The sequence below is a fragment of the Chiloscyllium punctatum genome, chromosome 16 (assembly GCF_047496795.1).
Source record: "Chiloscyllium punctatum isolate Juve2018m chromosome 16, sChiPun1.3, whole genome shotgun sequence".
NCBI classification, from domain to species: Eukaryota; Metazoa; Chordata; class Chondrichthyes; order Orectolobiformes; family Hemiscylliidae; genus Chiloscyllium; species Chiloscyllium punctatum.
The window spans coordinates 26,880,238-26,898,574 of record NC_092754.1 but is presented as its reverse complement, the minus strand read 5'-3'; the positions used below and the strand labels follow the sequence as shown (position 1 = coordinate 26,898,574).

General features: G+C 43.9%; 1 protein-coding gene across 1 annotated transcript in view; it reads right to left on the bottom strand.

Annotated features, from left to right (window-relative positions):
- The window catches only part of epha2b (eph receptor A2 b), a 44,977-nt gene extending 28,593 nt beyond the window's left edge, over positions 1-16,384 (bottom strand). Inside the window, exons 1-3 of the mRNA XM_072586554.1 lie at positions 16,217-16,384; positions 8,935-9,002; positions 7,305-7,965 (exon numbers count right to left, since the gene is read on the bottom strand). Of these exons, the coding sequence (XP_072442655.1) occupies positions 7,305-7,965; positions 8,935-9,002; positions 16,217-16,304 (817 nt within the window). The 5' untranslated portion in view covers positions 16,305-16,384. The remainder of the gene's footprint in view (positions 1-7,304; positions 7,966-8,934; positions 9,003-16,216) is intronic.
- Between the last annotated feature and the right edge of the window lie 1,953 nt (positions 16,385-18,337).

Sequence of the window (18,337 nt, the reverse complement as noted above, 5' to 3'; positions counted from 1 at the left end):
ATCAGCCTTGGGATAGTGTGACAACTCAAATGATTCTTTTCTTCCCAACACCCCTGGCCCATTGGCGACAGAAGTTAATTAGAAATCTCCCCTCTGAGTTAACAGTGGACAGTAAATGGGTGAGGTGGCAGACTTTCTAACAGCTGAATACAACTGAGAACAGTCAACCAGATTGGGGTCACAACGTGGATCAAGCCAGGCAGGAATGGCTGGTGTCCTGTCTGGAAAAGGCATTCACTTTCCCCTTAGCTAGAGTTTTGGGAGGACAGATGGAAGGGTTAAAGCATAGAGGGTGACCCCTTCAGGTAATCAGACCTGCAGCAGACAGTGACTTGGTTAGCCGGAACCAAGCTTTTGAAGAAAAGCAATGTAAAAAGGGTAGGTTAGACAGTTAACAAGAAACATATCAGTAAAGGAAGAGCTCTAAACCAGTGTGTCCCAAACATTTCCCCCACAGTGAGCCCCTTTTGAAGGCTTCGAAAACATAGTGACTCCTTGGGGAGCATGGGAGGGCTGACCCATTATTCCAAAAGGAAAGGGAAACGAGGGACTGGCTATTGCTGTTTTGGAGTTCATGACCCCAAATGTCAGCACGCAATCCCACTTGGGGAAAGCCTTCTCTAACCGTCAAGTCAGAACGAAAAATTCTTCAGATACTTAAACAGGCCCTTTGCACTGGGAAAGGAGGGGCTGGTGCATTTATCATCATTACCCCGAGGACATTGAGTCCCTAAGTCAGGAAAGATTCTAACATACAATTCATTGAGATGCTGGCTGGTTCAGACTCAGGTCCCCCAACAAAAACAGCACAGGCATTTATCAGTGAAGCATCTTTCAATAAAAGATGGTGAAAGAAGCTCTTCCAGTAAGTTGAAAGCCTGTGCGCCTTCAGATTATTGCAGGATAGAACAGGGTCATGCTCGAGTACAGAAACATGTTGTCGCAAGAGTCAAGCAGCCACCCACCACACTCAAAATGAAATGTCCATACTTGTGCCAGAGTTAAGGAAGGAACTGACTGACCATTCAGCTTCAAAAGATAACAGTGACTCACACAAAGAAAATGTAGGTGGGTCAGAGAAAAAGGTTAGAGGCTTGTCCGGTTACAGGCCAGCTGCAAATGGGGAAGTATAAAGGCAGTGAGTGAGCTACATTCTGACGTGTTGAGATAAGATCCGATCTTGTCTAAGTGCAACATGGCTACAAAACCAACAACCGAGAGAACGAAAGAGTGCTCACGAGGGAAGTAGAGCAGCAAGACCACTTTGGCGGTGACCCAGAGCGGCGGTTTGTTTGTACGAATGCTTCCGTCAAAAAGGAAAACACCACCAAAATGACTACATCCCTTCTGGGAACAAAATTGAATCTGAAAGCATGTCCAAAGCTAGTGCTGGGCTTGGAATCACATGTCAGGGAGAAATCCCTACGTTGAGCCAATAATGATGCATTTTTAAATTAAAAACGCAAACTGTCCCATAGCCAGTCCAGAGAGAGAGAGATGAAATCAGCAGCAATTTCAGGTTTTCAGTTGCCTGGGGCTAGCTGTGATGGATAGAATCCAGCCAAAGTCAATGTGTTTTGCCATCATGGGTGATTCAACTAAAACCAGTGCATCCACCCAAACCACAAACAGCAGACAGGTCACATGACTATTCTGGCTAACTGTAACTACCCTGGTTAACTGTAACCATTCATCCTTGGTCAATCTGATGGTTCCCCACTGCTTCAGACTCATTCCCTTCCACATCATTCTTGAGGTTGGCCATCCAGTCACAATCCAACTGAAAAATGTGTAAATCTACCCACAAAAACAAAATGAGTGAGTGGAGTGAGAGAAGCCAAAGGATTTTTGGTTTAAAATTGCTGAACAAAGTGGTGTTGTTACATCTGGCAGTAGATGACACCAGCATCTTTCATCCACACACTTCAGAATTGTGAAATGTGATGGGGACAAAATTAAAATTAAACAAAACAAAATGCAAACTTCATACCAGCCACAACATAACTGCCACAAAACATCAAGACACAGCAAGACTCAATGTCTCAGCTGCCTTTAAAGAGAAAAAAAAGCATATAATTAAGGGAATCAGATGACAGGAGGAGATGAATGGTACAGCATAGCACCAAGGTTGTAGGAGAGTGCAAAATGATTAAACAAACAACATTGGCGTCAGCTAATCTCCACTCCTAGGCACCCATGTGGGTTTAGAAAGGTGCAGTATTCTCTCCCTAATTCAATACTGGCAAAACTAAAGTCAGAGGCTTCAAACACCTCACTGGGACTGATATTACATTAAAAGAAAAAACACAATTTGGGGGAAGTGATAGGGATAGCAAAAACATACCTGACAGGGGAAAAAAAATTCACGGACAAAACCTAAATGAGCAGGAAGGTTGAATGCCAACATCACCAGCAGCCTGGCTTTTGAGTTGGACACCTATAGATTTCTAAGCTATTGACTACATATGGTCCATTAGCAGAGAACTCAATTCTTTTTGTCTTTTGTGATGTGCAGATATGAACGATGGAGGTTACCAAAGATTTTTGGTTACTGACCATCTTGTAAAATAAGGCGCAAAACACATTCATAAGATTTTATTTGGTGTACCTTAAAATATCAGGATATTCATTTAAAGAAACAATTACATGATTCAATTAAATGGTGTTTTGGGGTAGAGGATATTGATGAATCCAAATCTCCAGGAGACACCAAACCAGGAAGACTGGTGCAACTGGTTTGGTCTTAATCTGTACTGTTTAATTCACCGAGTGAGGACACCCTGTTGACACCAAGTCAGTTAAGATGACCAGAGGCAAATTCAGTCAGTCCAGATCTCAGAACATCTTCCATCTCATCTCTATCCCTGAAGTTCTCTGCAAAGCAAATGACCAACGAATGGAAAGAGAATAGGAGATTCAGACCGTTCAGATCAGAGCTAATTGCCCTTCACACCTCCAAACTACTACCACTTTGTTCCATATTCCTTCTCATAAATGCCTTTTCTCAAGAGCTACCAGTGTCCCAGTCATTTGGAGACAAATGGAGTCAGCATCAACTGCATTGTAGATGAAGAAATGCTTTCCAATTTCACCCTGTCCCACTAATGTCCTTATTCTAATTTGAAGGTCACATCTCCTTGTTCTGCCTCCTTCCACCAGCTGAAATGGTTTCTCAGGATCTATTCTACCAAATGATCAGATTTTAGACAGTTTGCTCAGATTACCCTACAACCCCCTACACAGAGGCCAAATCATTTTCACCCCCAGGCTGTGCTGAACTCGCACATTTCACTGGATTAAAAAAAAGATCAATCCCAGAGGCAGGATTCCTGCTCATGAAGACTATGCAGCAAATGAAAAGCCCCAGTGGCCACCAGCTGGATGTCTAACGGTGCTGAAGTCAAGCTCTCAGACTTCCACCGGAAGGAGGGACCATTTGGCTGGGCTGCTGGAAGGGTGGCTGGTGCACCTATCCCCCGGCAAGTGCACCCAACAGCATCTGGAAACAACCAGGACTTGGTGGGAAAGAAAAGAGAAAGGAACGGACAGCAATTCTCACCAAAACCATTTAAAGATGAATATCCAAAAACAATATCAATCAAAGACGAGCTCAGTGCCATTGCTGCAGTCAGCTTAATCCATGTTTTCTCATTCCTTCAATGCTTTAATGACTAGGTTATACCATAGCTTGAGTCGTGTGCTTCTTTTTAGTAAAGGCAAGGTGCTGTTTCTCAGGCAGTCCCTGTGGCTTTACTCTGCTGCCTTTCAAACAGTCTGTGGTTCCGCATGACTTCATTCCAGGGTAGGACCGCTGAAAAGCACTGATCCTGTGGTACACAATCTCCCTCTTTCTCCCGCCCCCACCAGAGCACAGGAAACTGGAGCTGGGATGTTAGGCATGGCTTCCAGGCCAATAGAAAAGTGCTGAGATGTGACTGACCAGCACATTGCCACCAAGCAGCATTGTCAGCTAGTTTCAAATCAATACTCTCACCCCCAACGCTCAATGTTAAGAGAGTGTTGTGTGGGTCTTGATACATACTGTCATTTTGGAAGCTGTGCCTACTGCAAAACAATCCCAACAATACTAACACAATATAAGCGAGTTGAAAGTATTTAGTAACACAGGAAAGGTTTAAGGGATGTGTGCCAGGAGCAGGTAGGTGGGACTGGTTTAAATTTGGGATTAGGGTTGGCATGGACTGGTTGGACCAAAGGATGTGTTTCTGCATGAGTGACTAAGCTATTTGAATCTCCTGTCCTCCTAAACTGCTCCTCTCCTATTCCCCAATATTTCTCTGAAACAACCCTTCACTCAAGCAGGGAGCAAGTAATTTGGCTTTAGCAGCCAAACCCAATTCGGTCTTCACCGGCCTCATGCGCACCTTTCAGGTTTGAAATCTCAAGTAACGATCAGGAGTCAGGAACCCCCTTCAATAAATGTTCGCTCAGGAGCGATGAAGCAAATTGGCTTGAACTATAAATCAGTCAACGCAACAGAAAATGAGAATTAATGTAGATTTTCCATAACTGTTACTACAGCAATCCAAGTGTATTGAGTGAAGACCACCAGACTAGGCAGCAGTCACAAGAATGGAGGGTTCCAGTACATCTTTGGGGCAAAATCGTCCCCCCCTCCCACTTGGCAAAATCTTATATAAACACATCCTGGTCTAATTACAGATTAACTTCATAACCAGATCATTAGACCTTCTTTAAAAGAGGAGTTGGCTGGTGCCAACCAGTCTGACACCTCTGTCTGACTTCAAAATGCAGGATTTGTTTAACTCCGAAACAAAAATTATTGAAAATATCCAGAGTAACATTGGACATCTGCCAACTTCAAACAATAATTGGATCTCGTACTAGATGCAGATTATCCAGTTCCTCCCTGAATATCAACTAATCCCCTCTGCAAAAAGAACACAGGTTGAAAGAAAGACTCCCTTTGTCACCCTGAGTCAATTGTGGTGAGGTACGAAACCCAAACTCTCAGCAGTATGGCTGCTTATTGAATGGTTTAATGCGTGTATGGACAGGGGAGTTCTAATGAACATGCAGCTCACTAAATCCACTGGCCTTGTCAAATAATGCTACCTCCACCTCAAAGTGCAACTAACTTCCTGTTTTGCAAGTGAAGGGCATTCCACACTAATTAACCAAAAAGGTGCACAAAGCCCAGCTCAGGCGTAGGGAGCGGAAATGGGTTGATACAACCTGGCTCCCCACGGTTACAGCAGTTTCATCTCCTCTTCCTCAAGCAACCAACCCGGTTTCTCATTCTTTGCACAGAAACAACCGCTCCCTCAGAACTGACAGAGCTGCAGCCCCGGAAGACAGAAAAACGACACATCAACCTCCTGATACATCTCACTTGCCCAACTGAAGCACCTTGAAATTCTAATGAGCTGCATTCAAACTTCTCAGTTTGAAAGAGGTCAAATACCAAAGGAATAAAGACGACCTTTGATGTGAGGAATTGGTATTAGGCATCAAACAATATCAACGCTGCCAAGAGGGCCATTCTTACAACTAGTTTATATTTTACCAGAGTTCGAGATGGGTTCAGAATAAATATGTTCCCATTTGCGGCATGGTGACTCAGTGGTTAGCACTGCTGCCTCAGTGCCAGGGACCCGAGCTCAATTCCAGCTTTGGGTGACTGTGTGAAGTTTGCATATTCTCCCAGTGTCTGCGTGGGTTTCCTCCGGGTGCTCCAGTTTCCACAATCCAAAGATGTGCAGGTCAAGTGAATTGGCCATGCCTAATTACCCATATATAGTGTTGGGTGTAAATGTAGGGAAACAAGTCTTGGTGGGTTACTCTTTGGAGGGTCGGTGTAGACTTGTTGGGCTGAAGGGCCTGTTTATACACTGTCAGGAACCTAATCTAATTAACTCCTATTTATTGTCAGGAGAAAACAATCGGTTTTGGAAAGTGAAGCACAAATACCTAATCCCAAATGAAAAGTTTCAGGATTCTGAAGGAAAAATCGGAGTTATTCACTTACAAACGAGGCAATCACCATCAAGAAAAAAAAAGTCAGGGACTTTTATTTACCCAGAGAAGTTATTGCAGGAAAGGTTGTTGGTGTAGATATAACACGGACATGTTTATGGAGCAAGTATGTGGTGACTAAATGGGTCAATCCATCAAATTTTTTTTTTTTTTAAAAAAGGACAAGGTCCTTTGCCTGTTGCAAAGAATTCTGTGCTGGCAGCAAAGGTGGAAATTAATCTCACCGTTGCAGTTACACCAAGCAATCAGAACTAACCTAGTTAACATTCCAGCCTCACTAATACATTGCATAAGTATCACAGAAAATAAATTAAATTCTCCAGGTTTTTTTTGACTATATTTCATCCAGAGCCCAGTCAATAGTGAGGACAACATGGGGCTTGTTATTACATTAACATTGCCTTAAGATCTGAAGAATTGGGGTAAAAAAAAAAACAGAACTTTACCAGTAACAGAGGCAGAGACTGTGGAATGTCTATTATATAGCGTAATGGAATTTCACATATGCCCAGAAGTAGGGAGGGTCTCCAGTAAATCACTGATGAGTGACTGAGGCCACATCTCATTAAACAAACTCGCTACACAACAGCGTTCATTGTCCGATGAATTCTTTTGACAACTATGTTTCCCCGATCGTCCACTCCACCACAAACCCCACCCACCTGACCTCAAGCCCAGTGTTCAACATACCCCTCAGAATTTACAACGGGGCTTTGTTCAGTGTTCAGCATGTCTCACCCTGGCACCTTCTGTGGTGCTGCATCAAAGTGAACTCAGCTCCTGAGACTGAACCCCAACATAACTCTCCGTCTGTGCAATTTAAATAAAGCAAGAAAATTGCACACATGAACACACACAGATGTGTGTCTCTCTCTCACATAAAGAGAGACACCGATTTCTCTCAGAACTGAGTCCAGGATGAGCAGATGCTCTGCTGAGGTCAAGCTGCAAATTTAACATGGGGTTAAAGTGCAATTGCACCATCGGACCATAGTCTATATCAGAGCTGTGCAGAATTAGGCAAACCACCAAACAATGAGAGAGTTGGGAGACAGGAGTTAATTGTCACTAGAATTCCTTTTGTTTATGGGACATAATTGCAAACAAAAGGTTGGAATTAACAAAGATTAATCCTGCGCCATGTAGTCATGTAGGGACTGACATACAGCCCTGGTAATATAGAATTCTGTGTTCTCCCTTTCCCTCCATCGTACTGCTTTACAAATGATCACTTGATCAGTCCTCATGTTATACAACCTCAGGAGTTCAAACTGGACAGCACTTACCTTTGCAGGTACCATTCACCATCTCGTATGCAGCTCTGCACATACACTGCCCAACTGGGACCAACCACTCGCCATCAGCATTGCAGTACATCTTCGGAGGCTCATGGGCCACTGCGTTCTCGACACAAGACCCGACAACCTCAGAGAGCGCTTGAGAATCCTCGCCAGCTATGGTTTCTGGAAAGGTGGCCATGTTGCGAACCATGGCTGGGCACTTCTTGTAATACACACGCACAGACAGGAGCGCAACGCAGGCACCGACATCTTGAAAAGCTAAATAAAAGCCTTTCTGCTTCAGTGGGCCTACTGCGCGCACCTCGACATTAACCTTCACGTTTCGGGAGCTAAAGTCCTCTTTCTTTGTGACTTCGTCGGGCGCTATGGTGTCAATTTTTTTGAACTGGTTCTTCCTAAAGATTGTCCCATAATCGAAATCTGACTCAACATAGTAGAGGTTGAAGGTCTCCTTGCAGGAGGTCTCTATCTCGGGGAAGCTGTTGCAGTCGCGCACAGTGAACTTGAGCTCGACGAATATTCGCTGAGCTTCTCCGCGGTAGATCCAGTTAGTCCGTAACCAATTGTCCTGATCACCTTCCACCACATTGCACACAGAGTACATGTATATGGGGGTGTCGTTCCACACATTCTGAAGAAGATCCCACTGCAAACAAGAAGAGGAGAGAAAAAAAATTGCTAGGGAACAGCCAGAGCTGCAGGTGAAATGCTCCATTGGAAGAAAGGAAAGTTATTTACCCGCACATCCACATCTCCTCCCTACATCTCGGAAGGCAGGGACTTTCAACACTTCCATGTATCACTAGTTTAATACCATTGACAATGTTACTCTTACCAGAAAAAAAGCCTTCCCTAGTTTTTTCACCCAGCCACCACACACTGTTCCCTACATGGGTGGCTATAATTGAGTGGCCATTCTCTAGCCCAGGAATCATACAGGAACTTAGATCATGCCAATTGAGGGGGAAGACTTCAGACTGCCCCAGCAATCCCCAATCCTTGAACAGCAAGTGCAGTCAGAGGTCAGGTGACTGGATTCACCTGCAGTAAAATGGCAATGCGTCCACAGCTGAAGAGCCAGTAAATGCATGGGAGATGAAAAATGGCTATTGGGAAAAAAAAATGGAGAGAGTGTGGAATCCTCTCCTAGAAATCATGCTGGCTGCTTAGGAAGACAAAGCTGTTGAGAAGTGACAGGGAGGGGAAAAAAAAATAAAATCACACAAAGTAAATGAGCGGCTTCAATTGTATATTCAATCAATCCCAAAGAGAAAACTGGGTTATAGTTCAGACCACTAATGTCACATCTCCTCTCCATGGAGTTCCAAAATTGCCAATACCCTCCCACCCCTACTTTAAGAAATGAATCCATCATTAGAAGTACAGTGCAGCTCGGAGGTGGATTGGGGTGGCTTGATGACCTTAAGATATCACTACAGAAGTAGGCTATTTGGCCCATCGAGTCTGCTCTGCCATTCAATCATGGCTGAATGGTTTTTCAACCCCATTCTCCTGCCTTTTCCCCGTAACCTTTGAACCCCTTGCTAATGAAGAACCTCTCACTGTCCTAATTATACTCAATGGCAGGTTACCCCAAAACAGCCCAGGTACTTACAGCTGCATTGTAGGGGTCAGTCAGCCAACCAAGCTCTCCATGTGCTGAGGCAAAATCCAACAGGACAACTAAAAAGACAAAAAGGACAAGTCATGTTACAATGAGTAAATGGTAATCCAGTCAACAGCGTAATAAAATACATTCAAATACAGAAACTCAAATCTGAGAACATAGTCAAAGAGGTGTGTAGCATGGAAACAGAACCTTCAGTCCAACTTGTCCATGCCATTCGGATATCCTAATCTATCCTATTTACCAGCACTCGGCCCATTCCCCTCTAAACCCTTCCTATTCACATACTCATCCACTTGCCTTTTAAATGCTGTAATTGTACCTGCCTCCACCCCAGAACACTTGCCAATTTTTCTATTCAATGATGCACTGGAAGAAATCACTATGTAGGTGAAATACAGACAGCAATTAAGAGACAAATTCACAGTACAGAACATCTGAAAGCATATCCAAAGTTTGACTGCTCCCATTCAATTTTTGTTTTGCAGAAGGCTTTCCTGGAGATCTGCTTATTCTGAATCAATTAAGCCCAGCAAAGATCCTGGAGTTCCTGCCACACCAATGTTCCTCCGGACGTTTTGTTAACGCAAGCGCCCCACCAAAATACCACAGCTTCCACTTTCCATCCTTATTCTGTAGATAATGACTTAGTGCACTTCCGCCCCAGGTTTCAAAAACTCTGAAATTCTTTACATTTCTCCTTTTTCCAAAACCTTCACCGTGTTTGGCATCACTTAATCAATACTCATGGGTTAACTGTGCTTCTGCCTCTTAATTCTTTCAACTTTAGGACTGGCTGGAGTTGTGGCGGATTGTGGCTCCGCAATCCCGGCTTCTCACTTTAAAAACACCTGCAAAGGTCTCATCAAATTTGGGAAATCTGGCACCAAGATCAAATTACACGGCACTTAGAGCCTTCAGCGCCCCATCCCCTCATTCACATACTCTGAACATGGATACACTGACATCTGCAGCTTATTAGGAAGCACACAAAGCAAAATGCACAGTGACCTCTGAACCCCACAAACTTGATGCATGTCATAAAGTGGTGTGGGCTTTTTTTTTTAAAATGGAGAGACAAACAATTCATCTTTTTACTGTTGCACACAGACAACCTGTCGGGGCCAATCAATGTCTGATGCAAACTTAGCCTTTCAACATTCTTGTGGGCTGTCAGCAAAATTCCATCGAGTCCATCATTTAATCAGGAAGAGAGGACTCTTGGGTCAGGCTTTTCATAAACCCACAGAATAAAGACAACAATCAAGGGGAAAAAAGTGCACAGTAACTTCTCTCCCCACCCCTAAATCACATGCCCCTTATCACAGAAGGGATCATCTTACTGGGTGCACATCCCATTCACGAGTCTCCCCCAGACACTGTGCCCAATCTGAGGTACTGAGGGATAAGAGGATGTAATGATATCAATCCAAGGTGGGTCATCTCTGATGAAGAGCCAACTAGATTTGAAACATTAGCTTGTTCTCTCTCTCTCCACAGATGCTGCCTGATCTGTTGTAATATCCAGCACTTTGTTTTCAGTGGATCAACCCTGCCCTTGGTCAACTTCAGCAGCAGGACAAGCTGACTTCATACCTTCAGAGCAAGAACTGAAGCCAGTGTAACACCAACCCTTCTCCCAGCCCTCTATTCCCAATAAATCTTCTTTCAGAGTGGACCTTTGATTAACACAAGATGACAGAGCTGAGACTTTCCTTATCTACTTGACTCAATATCAGAACTACAAAGCTTCTTTACCTGCTGGCACCACTGATGTCACATCTGTTGAGTTCATTCATTGGACAAAGTGATCACCTCATCTCATTGCAGTTCCTGGTTTGATTTACAATCTTAAAATTCCCCTCCCGCACACACTATCAGATCCAGAGGGCCATTGATAAGCTACATACTGGGAGGATATTTCTCAGAAAGTTAAAATTAGAAGGAAGACAGTTTAAAAATAAAGGAGGTGTTCCTTTTAGGAATTTTTAAAAAATCCTCTGCAAGTCATTAGTCTGTGGAATTCTCTCCTACCAGGAGGCTATGGAGGCGACATCTTCAAACTTATTCAAGGCTGGGTTGAAGATTTTTTAACAAACAAGGGAGGCAAAGATTTTTGTTGGATGGAGGGCGAAAAAGAAAATGGATTTGAGACTGCAACCAGAGAAGCCATGTTCTTATTGAATGGCAAAGCAAGCTCAAAGGGCTGAATGGCCTCCTCACATATTCTCTCTCTTCCTATAACTCGGCAGCAGAGGGAAACATGAAGAAACATTACACGTCTGTGACTTTTCATCAGCAAGTGGAAATGTCAAGTTTGAAACATTAGCCGTTTCCCTCTTCACAGATGCTACCTGTAATACTGAGTATTTCCAGCATTACCTGTTCTTACTTCAGATTTCCAACTTCTGCAATATTTTGTGTCACTGCCCTTAAGCAAACAGTTGATTGAGCCAGTCGTCACTTACAGGGCAGTGTCCCACGGTCACAGGCAATAACCACTAATGACTTGTGACTAGAGCAGAGTCAGTACAGGATCCTGATAAGGGAAATCAGCAAAGTTGAAGATGACGAATCAAGGATTGGAACAGGGGTGGAGGAATCAACAACAGCCCTTTTTTGTTGAGGAAGTGGAACATGATAGGGAGGGAGAAACTACAGAACTGCAAGCAGATAGTGTGCATGAAACTAAATGGAGAGAGTAATGAAATCCTTCAACGGAATGGGGTGCCAGAAAAGGAGCAATCACCTAGCATCTGAGCTTAAAGGAGAAACATGTTCACTTTTTAAAAAATACTCCTTTTCCACCTTGCAATAAACACGCCTGCTCCAGCCAGACAAACAAGCATTCGCACAAGGAGAAGATGATCAAAACGGATTTTCAAAGATCGAGCAGGCAGACTAACTTGGCCTCGAAGTCCCACCTCCAGTCACCTCACCCATACTTCTTCCAGAAATATTTCCAATTCTCCAAGGCTCTTTGATGCTGTCCTTCATCAAGACCCTAACCCCTTGCCCACACCACTTTGATCTATTTTTCTTAAAAAAAAATAAAAAAAGGTGTTTATCATCTGATAATAAACATCAGATTCAGTACTTACAGCAAGTACTTAATTTACATAGCACCACAGATTTTCAGAGTTGAATCAGGCTATACACCTGTTTATGCTGCACACAAGGCTCCACCTGCCCTTCTTTAATCAATCCTATCTATGGAACCTGAAATTCCATCTCCCTTGTGTTTGTATAAATTTGCCTCTTCAAACATTATTCAGCTCATCAACATCGTCTGGTAACGAATTCCGTTGTCCACTCACTCTAGAAAAGTGTACATCTGCCAAATTACCCTTTGGATTTCTTAGCGATCTTTCTAATTTATTGCCCTGGTCTCCAGCTCAGTCAGATTCACAATCGCAAAGAGCTGCATCTGGTCACCCACAAGCCTATCTTTTTCTAGGCAGATTAAAAAAAAAGGTCCCAACTTGTTTCAATATTTTCCAAATGATCCTCTGTTCTAGTAGCTGTCTGGCAAGTTACTGCTGCACCTATAGGATGTCTCTACTCTACACCCTTTTCATAATAGAATACTGCATATAATTCTGGTTTTCATAAAAGTGTGAGTTAAACAGAGTTCCATACATGCCTAACTTGTAACAAGTGTAATTTTTCAATTCTACCCTCTTAAAAATGAGCCCCAGTGCTTTGATTGCATTTTAAAAAACCTCATTAAAAACTGTTCATAGCAGCTTTACCGTTTAAGATTGTCCGAGACAACTTATCAATTATATGGGGAACAGACGCCTCGTCATGGGGAGAAGGTCACCGAAGGTCAGAAAAAAAAGAAAATGGGTTTTCAAATAAGCTTCTATGAGAGATGGAGACTTTGTGGACAGTGTTATACCTCTATTCAACCAGAACAATGTGAGTAATAACCCATGATACACGCTACAATTTTCCCCATTTTGTCAACTGAATGCAGCTACAAAAGTAGGATCTTTCCAGAAGAGTTTCAAGAAACACCAATTGCAAAATTCTACACTGAGTTGGGTTTAGGAAGTTCGCGAAATCAGGAGAACAATTCAGTAGAATTCTTGTAACAATCCAGGATCTATTGAACCAAAAGCCCAGAAAAAAAAAGACAACTTTAAAAGCTCAAAGTTTATGAGCAAACATCAAAAGCTGCTGGATATAGATAGCAGGCTGGTGTCTGGTGAGGAGCTCCTATGTGAAATGTCAGCCTCTTTTCACCATTAAAACCAGGCATTAAAATAAAATCCAAGCACTCAGCTTTTAGTTCAAGTAACCAGGTACATGGAATTTTATTTCTACGCTGATTTCTTAACGAAGGATGACCACGCTTGTCAGTCTGTGAAGGTGTACCCCATGAGATGCACAAACTTTAAACACACACACACACACACTTCTATTCATTTGCAGCAGTGTCCAGTTACTGCTGAATGATGTTCAGATCCAGAGCACTTGGAGAGAAATAAAAACAGGCTTCCCAAGTCTCTTGACCCATAAAATTCAGACAAGCTAAGCTAAATGGGAAAATGTAGTAAAAACACGAGTTAAAAGTGTAATCAGATCTTTGTTGAGGCTAGCACTGATGTAATGGGCTGAACTGCCTCCTTTGGTGCTGTGAACACTTATGAGTCTATAAATGTTTGGAGAAAATGAGCAAGAGTTCAGCTGGGAGTCACATACCACACTGGCAGAGCTCAAGAAACAGGTTGATCACTCTCACCCCGAGACAGACAGCATTTAAAAAGATACACTTTCAGCCTCAAGGCCCCCACCCCCAGTTCTAATAACCAATCTGGCTAGTAACAGGATACCAGCAACCTTGCCTTTGAGAGTTATTGTTGGTTACACAGGAAAAGCAGCTCTAGAGGAACATTTCTACATCATTCACATCCTCTCAGTAACACAGTCAAGAGCCAAATGGGAAGAAGCTATCACAAAACAGGGGGATTTTAAAGGAACTCCGCAGCTGCATTTTAACTTCACATTTCCTGAAAACAGGAATCATTTTGTTTGTAGTCATCAAGAATGTTGCCTGGTGTAGTAACAGGATGTGGAAGGCTGCATGAAATGCAGAGAGATGATGGCAAAAGGGCAATGAAGTTTTGGTCTTCTGACTTGAGTTGTTCAAAGTGCATGACCCCACAACAGATTTTTAAAGAAAAGTTACCCTTCATTCAACATACAACACAATTCCAGTTCTCAGCAGAAGCTTTTATAATACAAAAAACCAACATAAAAGAAAACCAGGGGCACTTGTTAGATTAAAGAAACTGGAAAGGTTTGTTTCTTCATAACTTGTGTCTGCTTACAGAAAATGAGAGACTGCCTCATTGAAGCTTCAAAAAGATTAAATATCTTCTTTGAAATCGAAACCAACACCTTCATTTCACATCACACTTCAAACATGCAGGATTTTAAACTGCTAGACTGCGCAGTCCCCTCTCTTTATCAGCCACCATTTTTTTTTAAAAAAGTGACTCCCTCCTTGCCCAAACATGTTGTTACTGCAGGTTTTCCAGAGTAATTGCCCCAAATGGCAACTCATAATTGGGCAACAACTGGCTGCTCTACCAGAAATGTCATCACTAATGATCATAACTGTGCCCTCCCGACATTGAAACATTGCAAGCAGTCACTCCAAAGGGAGCAGATACAGGAACATTGGCTCCAAATTCTAGTCACTAGATACCAGTGACAAAAGACTTCTTTTATTCTAATAGGGACAGAGCTGGAGAAAATCAAGATACCTGAAAAAATACCAACCCACCCATTCCTCCTCTTGACCATATTACACCCAGAACAAAAAGTGGACAATCAAAGGACAATCAAAATACAACCAAAGGGACTGCCTCAGGACTTCTCAGGTGGAAATCTGGATCTGAATTTCAAATTCTGATGAAACGCTCACCCTTGTAGAGATAAAACGCTCAGGAGACTAACCCACCACCTGATCATTCCTGGCATTTTCTGGCTTTTGCTCCAACATTTGAAGCTTTTCCTTCTTCCAGGGAAAATCCCCCTCCTAGTACACACTGATGGAATTCATTCAGTGGTTAGCACTGTTGCCTCACAGCGCTAGGGACCCAGATTTGATTCCCACATTCCCCCAGTGTCTGCATTTCCTCCCACAGTCCAAGGATTCAGGTGAATTGGCTGTGCTAAATTGCCCATAGTGTTAGGTGCATTAGTCAGGGGTAAATATAAAATAGGGGAATGGGTTTGGCTGGGCTACTCTTTGGAGGGTCAGTGAGGGCGTGTTGGGTCAAAGGGCCTGTTTCCATACTGTAGGGATTCTGATGTAATCTAGTAAACACCAAATGGAGGGGGTTCCTCTCACTTAGAAAAGAAAGGGATAGAATACTTGAATGGGGGGGGGGGGGAACTAGGGCTTTGGGGAAAGGAGGGTGAAAGCATGACCAATTTGGAGCAGTATGGTGGCTCATAAGTAAGCACCACTGCTCCTCAGCACCAGCGACCTGGGTTCGATTCCAGCCTTAGTTTGCACATTCCCCATGTCCGCGTGGGTTTCCTCCCACGGTCCATAGATGCATAGATTAGGTGGATTGGCTAGGCTAAATTGTCCGATGGTGTGTGGGTTAGCTATGGGAAATGCAGGTTATAGGAATGGGGTGGATGCTCATTGGAGGGTCAGCGTGGACTCGATGGGCCGAATGGGCTACTTCCAGAACAAAGCAGCTAGCATAAGACTAAATGGCCTATATCCCCACAGCAAAACTTTACGAATCACAGCTTTCAAGTCTTTCGCAGTGCGCTTTTAAACCGGGGGAAGGGGCGGCAGGGGTAGAGAACCGGCAGTCTTTTTCTCTCTCTGTAGGTTGGTAGAATAAGTTAAATCCCAGGCAGATCTCCAACTGAAGCAAGTCTGAGAGCTATCGATGTTTGGATAAAACTCAATCCGAAGCTGTTCGAACTCAAATAGTTTTTATTTCAATTGTCAAAAGTCAGAAAGCGAAAAGGGGAGTCGGGGGGGAAATCAGACACCTGCCTAGGCAGAAAACCCAGAGCCACGATTTGTAACAAAAATAAAACAAAAACACAGCAATAGAAAGCGAAAAACAGAGAGAAAAAAATGATCGAGAGACAGACACAAGGTACAGGGACACTAACAGAGATGTACACTGTACACACACAGATATAGACAATAGCACGGACTCCAATTCCTACTAATTCCACACCAAAAATGACCCATTAAAAGGTAAGAGATAGTACTTTTTCTCCTTACCCTCCTCAGCCTGGTGGGTAAAGCTGACTGCTGTAAGGAACAGCAGGGAGAGCAGAGAGGTGTGGGCCAGGTGCTGCGGCTTCTCCATAGCAGGCTGGCGGACTGGTCAGAGTGACTGACGGAGTGAGAGAGTGCAGCCCGGGCTCCGACTGAAAACTTTCAGTAAAACTTCCCCTCCCCCTCGGCCCAAACTTTCATTCATGTCCCAGTGACGCCAGCGTCCCCACCCCCTTCTCACTCATTGAACATTCCCAATTCTACCTGGAGACATCCAATCAGCGTGCGCTCCAAATTCCAGGCCGGGGTGTGGTGTGGTAGAGCTGTCGAGGGGGGGTGGTGGGGAGAGTTGGCTCAGTGCCCTGGGCTGGGAGGAGGCGGAATGGAGCCTGAGAACTCGGCAGTTCCCACACACACACACTGCACCAGGATTCAGCCTGTTATTAGACAGGTCCGGGCAGGTCCCTGGAAAAGAGGAGAATTAAACACTCACGTTGTACAGACTGTAGCGAAACCCAAACACCTGAGGCGAGTCATCCAGCTTTTACATCGTCTCTAGCCCGTCTCCCTCTTTCTTCATTTTGGGAAGTTCGCTCTTGCTGAACCGAAAGCAAAAATTGCTGGGGTAAAATACTCAGTAGGTCTGGCAGCATCCGTGCAGCGAAATCAGGTCAAAAATCACACTTACACAAGGTTACTCCAACGGGTTTATTTGAAATCACCAGCTTTCCCATTGCTGCTCCTTCCTCAGCTACTAGTGAGAGAGGAAGACTTTAGACACAGAATTTGTAAGGAAAAGATCAATCAAGAGAAATCAGAGTTAACATTTCAAGTGACCCTTCCTCAGAGTTTTATCCCTCTGCATCCCCACCTTAACGAATTTCGGTCACAGCATGACATTGAGCTCTTCTTCTGTCACCTTTGCCTCCATGCCCATTTCTTTGGACCACTTCTCTTCACTCTTGCTGACCTCAGAATATGCCCTCCCCAGAGGGTCCAAACGATCACTGTGCTGGAATTGTTTATCACATCTCATCTTCCAAAACCTCTGTGATGTCCTCACTCTGTATCTCCCATGGTTAGGGAGAGTTTGCATGTTAATGAGGATTATGTCTGCAGGAAATGTCTTTGGGTACAAATCCTATCAGATCGAATAGATCAGTTGGAGCGACAGTTAGAGGTAACGAGGATTTTACAAGAGCCAGGGGGTAAGATGGATGGCAATTATAGGAAGCTGCAGATACAGTCAGATAGATGGGTTAACGCCAGGAAAGGTAGGAAGGGTATGCAGGTAGTGCAAGAGAAAATGAGGACTGCAGATGCTAGAGATCAGAGTTGAGAATGTGGTGCTGGAAAAGCACAGCAGGTCAGGCAGCATTTGAGGAGCAGGAAGAATCAATGTTTCAGGCAAAGGCTCTTCATCAGGAATGAGGTAGTGCAGGACTGCGGCTATCCCCCCAGTCAAACAAGTATGCTGTCTCAGTGGAATGTAGCATGTACAGTCAAGTTTCTGGTATCGAGACAGACTCTAATGTAATGAGGGGTGCATCGGGTTCCAAGCGATCGATTGTGATAGAGGACTCTCTAGTCAGAGGTACAGGCAGATGATTCTGCAGCCAGCAGCCAAAAATCAGAATGGTGTGTTGCCTCCCTGGTGCCAGGATCAAGGATATCTCAGAGGGGGTGCAGAATGTTCTCAAAGGGAAGAGGGGCCAGCAGGAGGTCATTGTACACATTGGAACCAACGACATCAGAAGGGAAAAGGATGAGATTCTGAAGGGAGATTACAGAGAGTTAGGCAGGAATTTAAAAAGGAGGTCCTTGAGGGTAGTAATGTTTGGATTACTCCCGGTGCTACCACCTAGTGAGGGTAGGATTGAGCATGGCTGAGGAGCTTGTACATGGGAGAAGGGTTCACGTTTTTGGATCATTGGAATCTTTTCTGGGGTAGAAGTGACCTATACAAGAAGGATAGATTGCACCTGAATTGGAAGGGGACTAATATACTGGCAGGGAGATTTGCTATAGCTGCACGGGAGGATGTAAACTAGTAAGGTTGGGGGGAGATGGGAGATAGCGAGGAAAGAGATCATTCTGAGACTGGAACAGTTGGGAAAAGGAGCG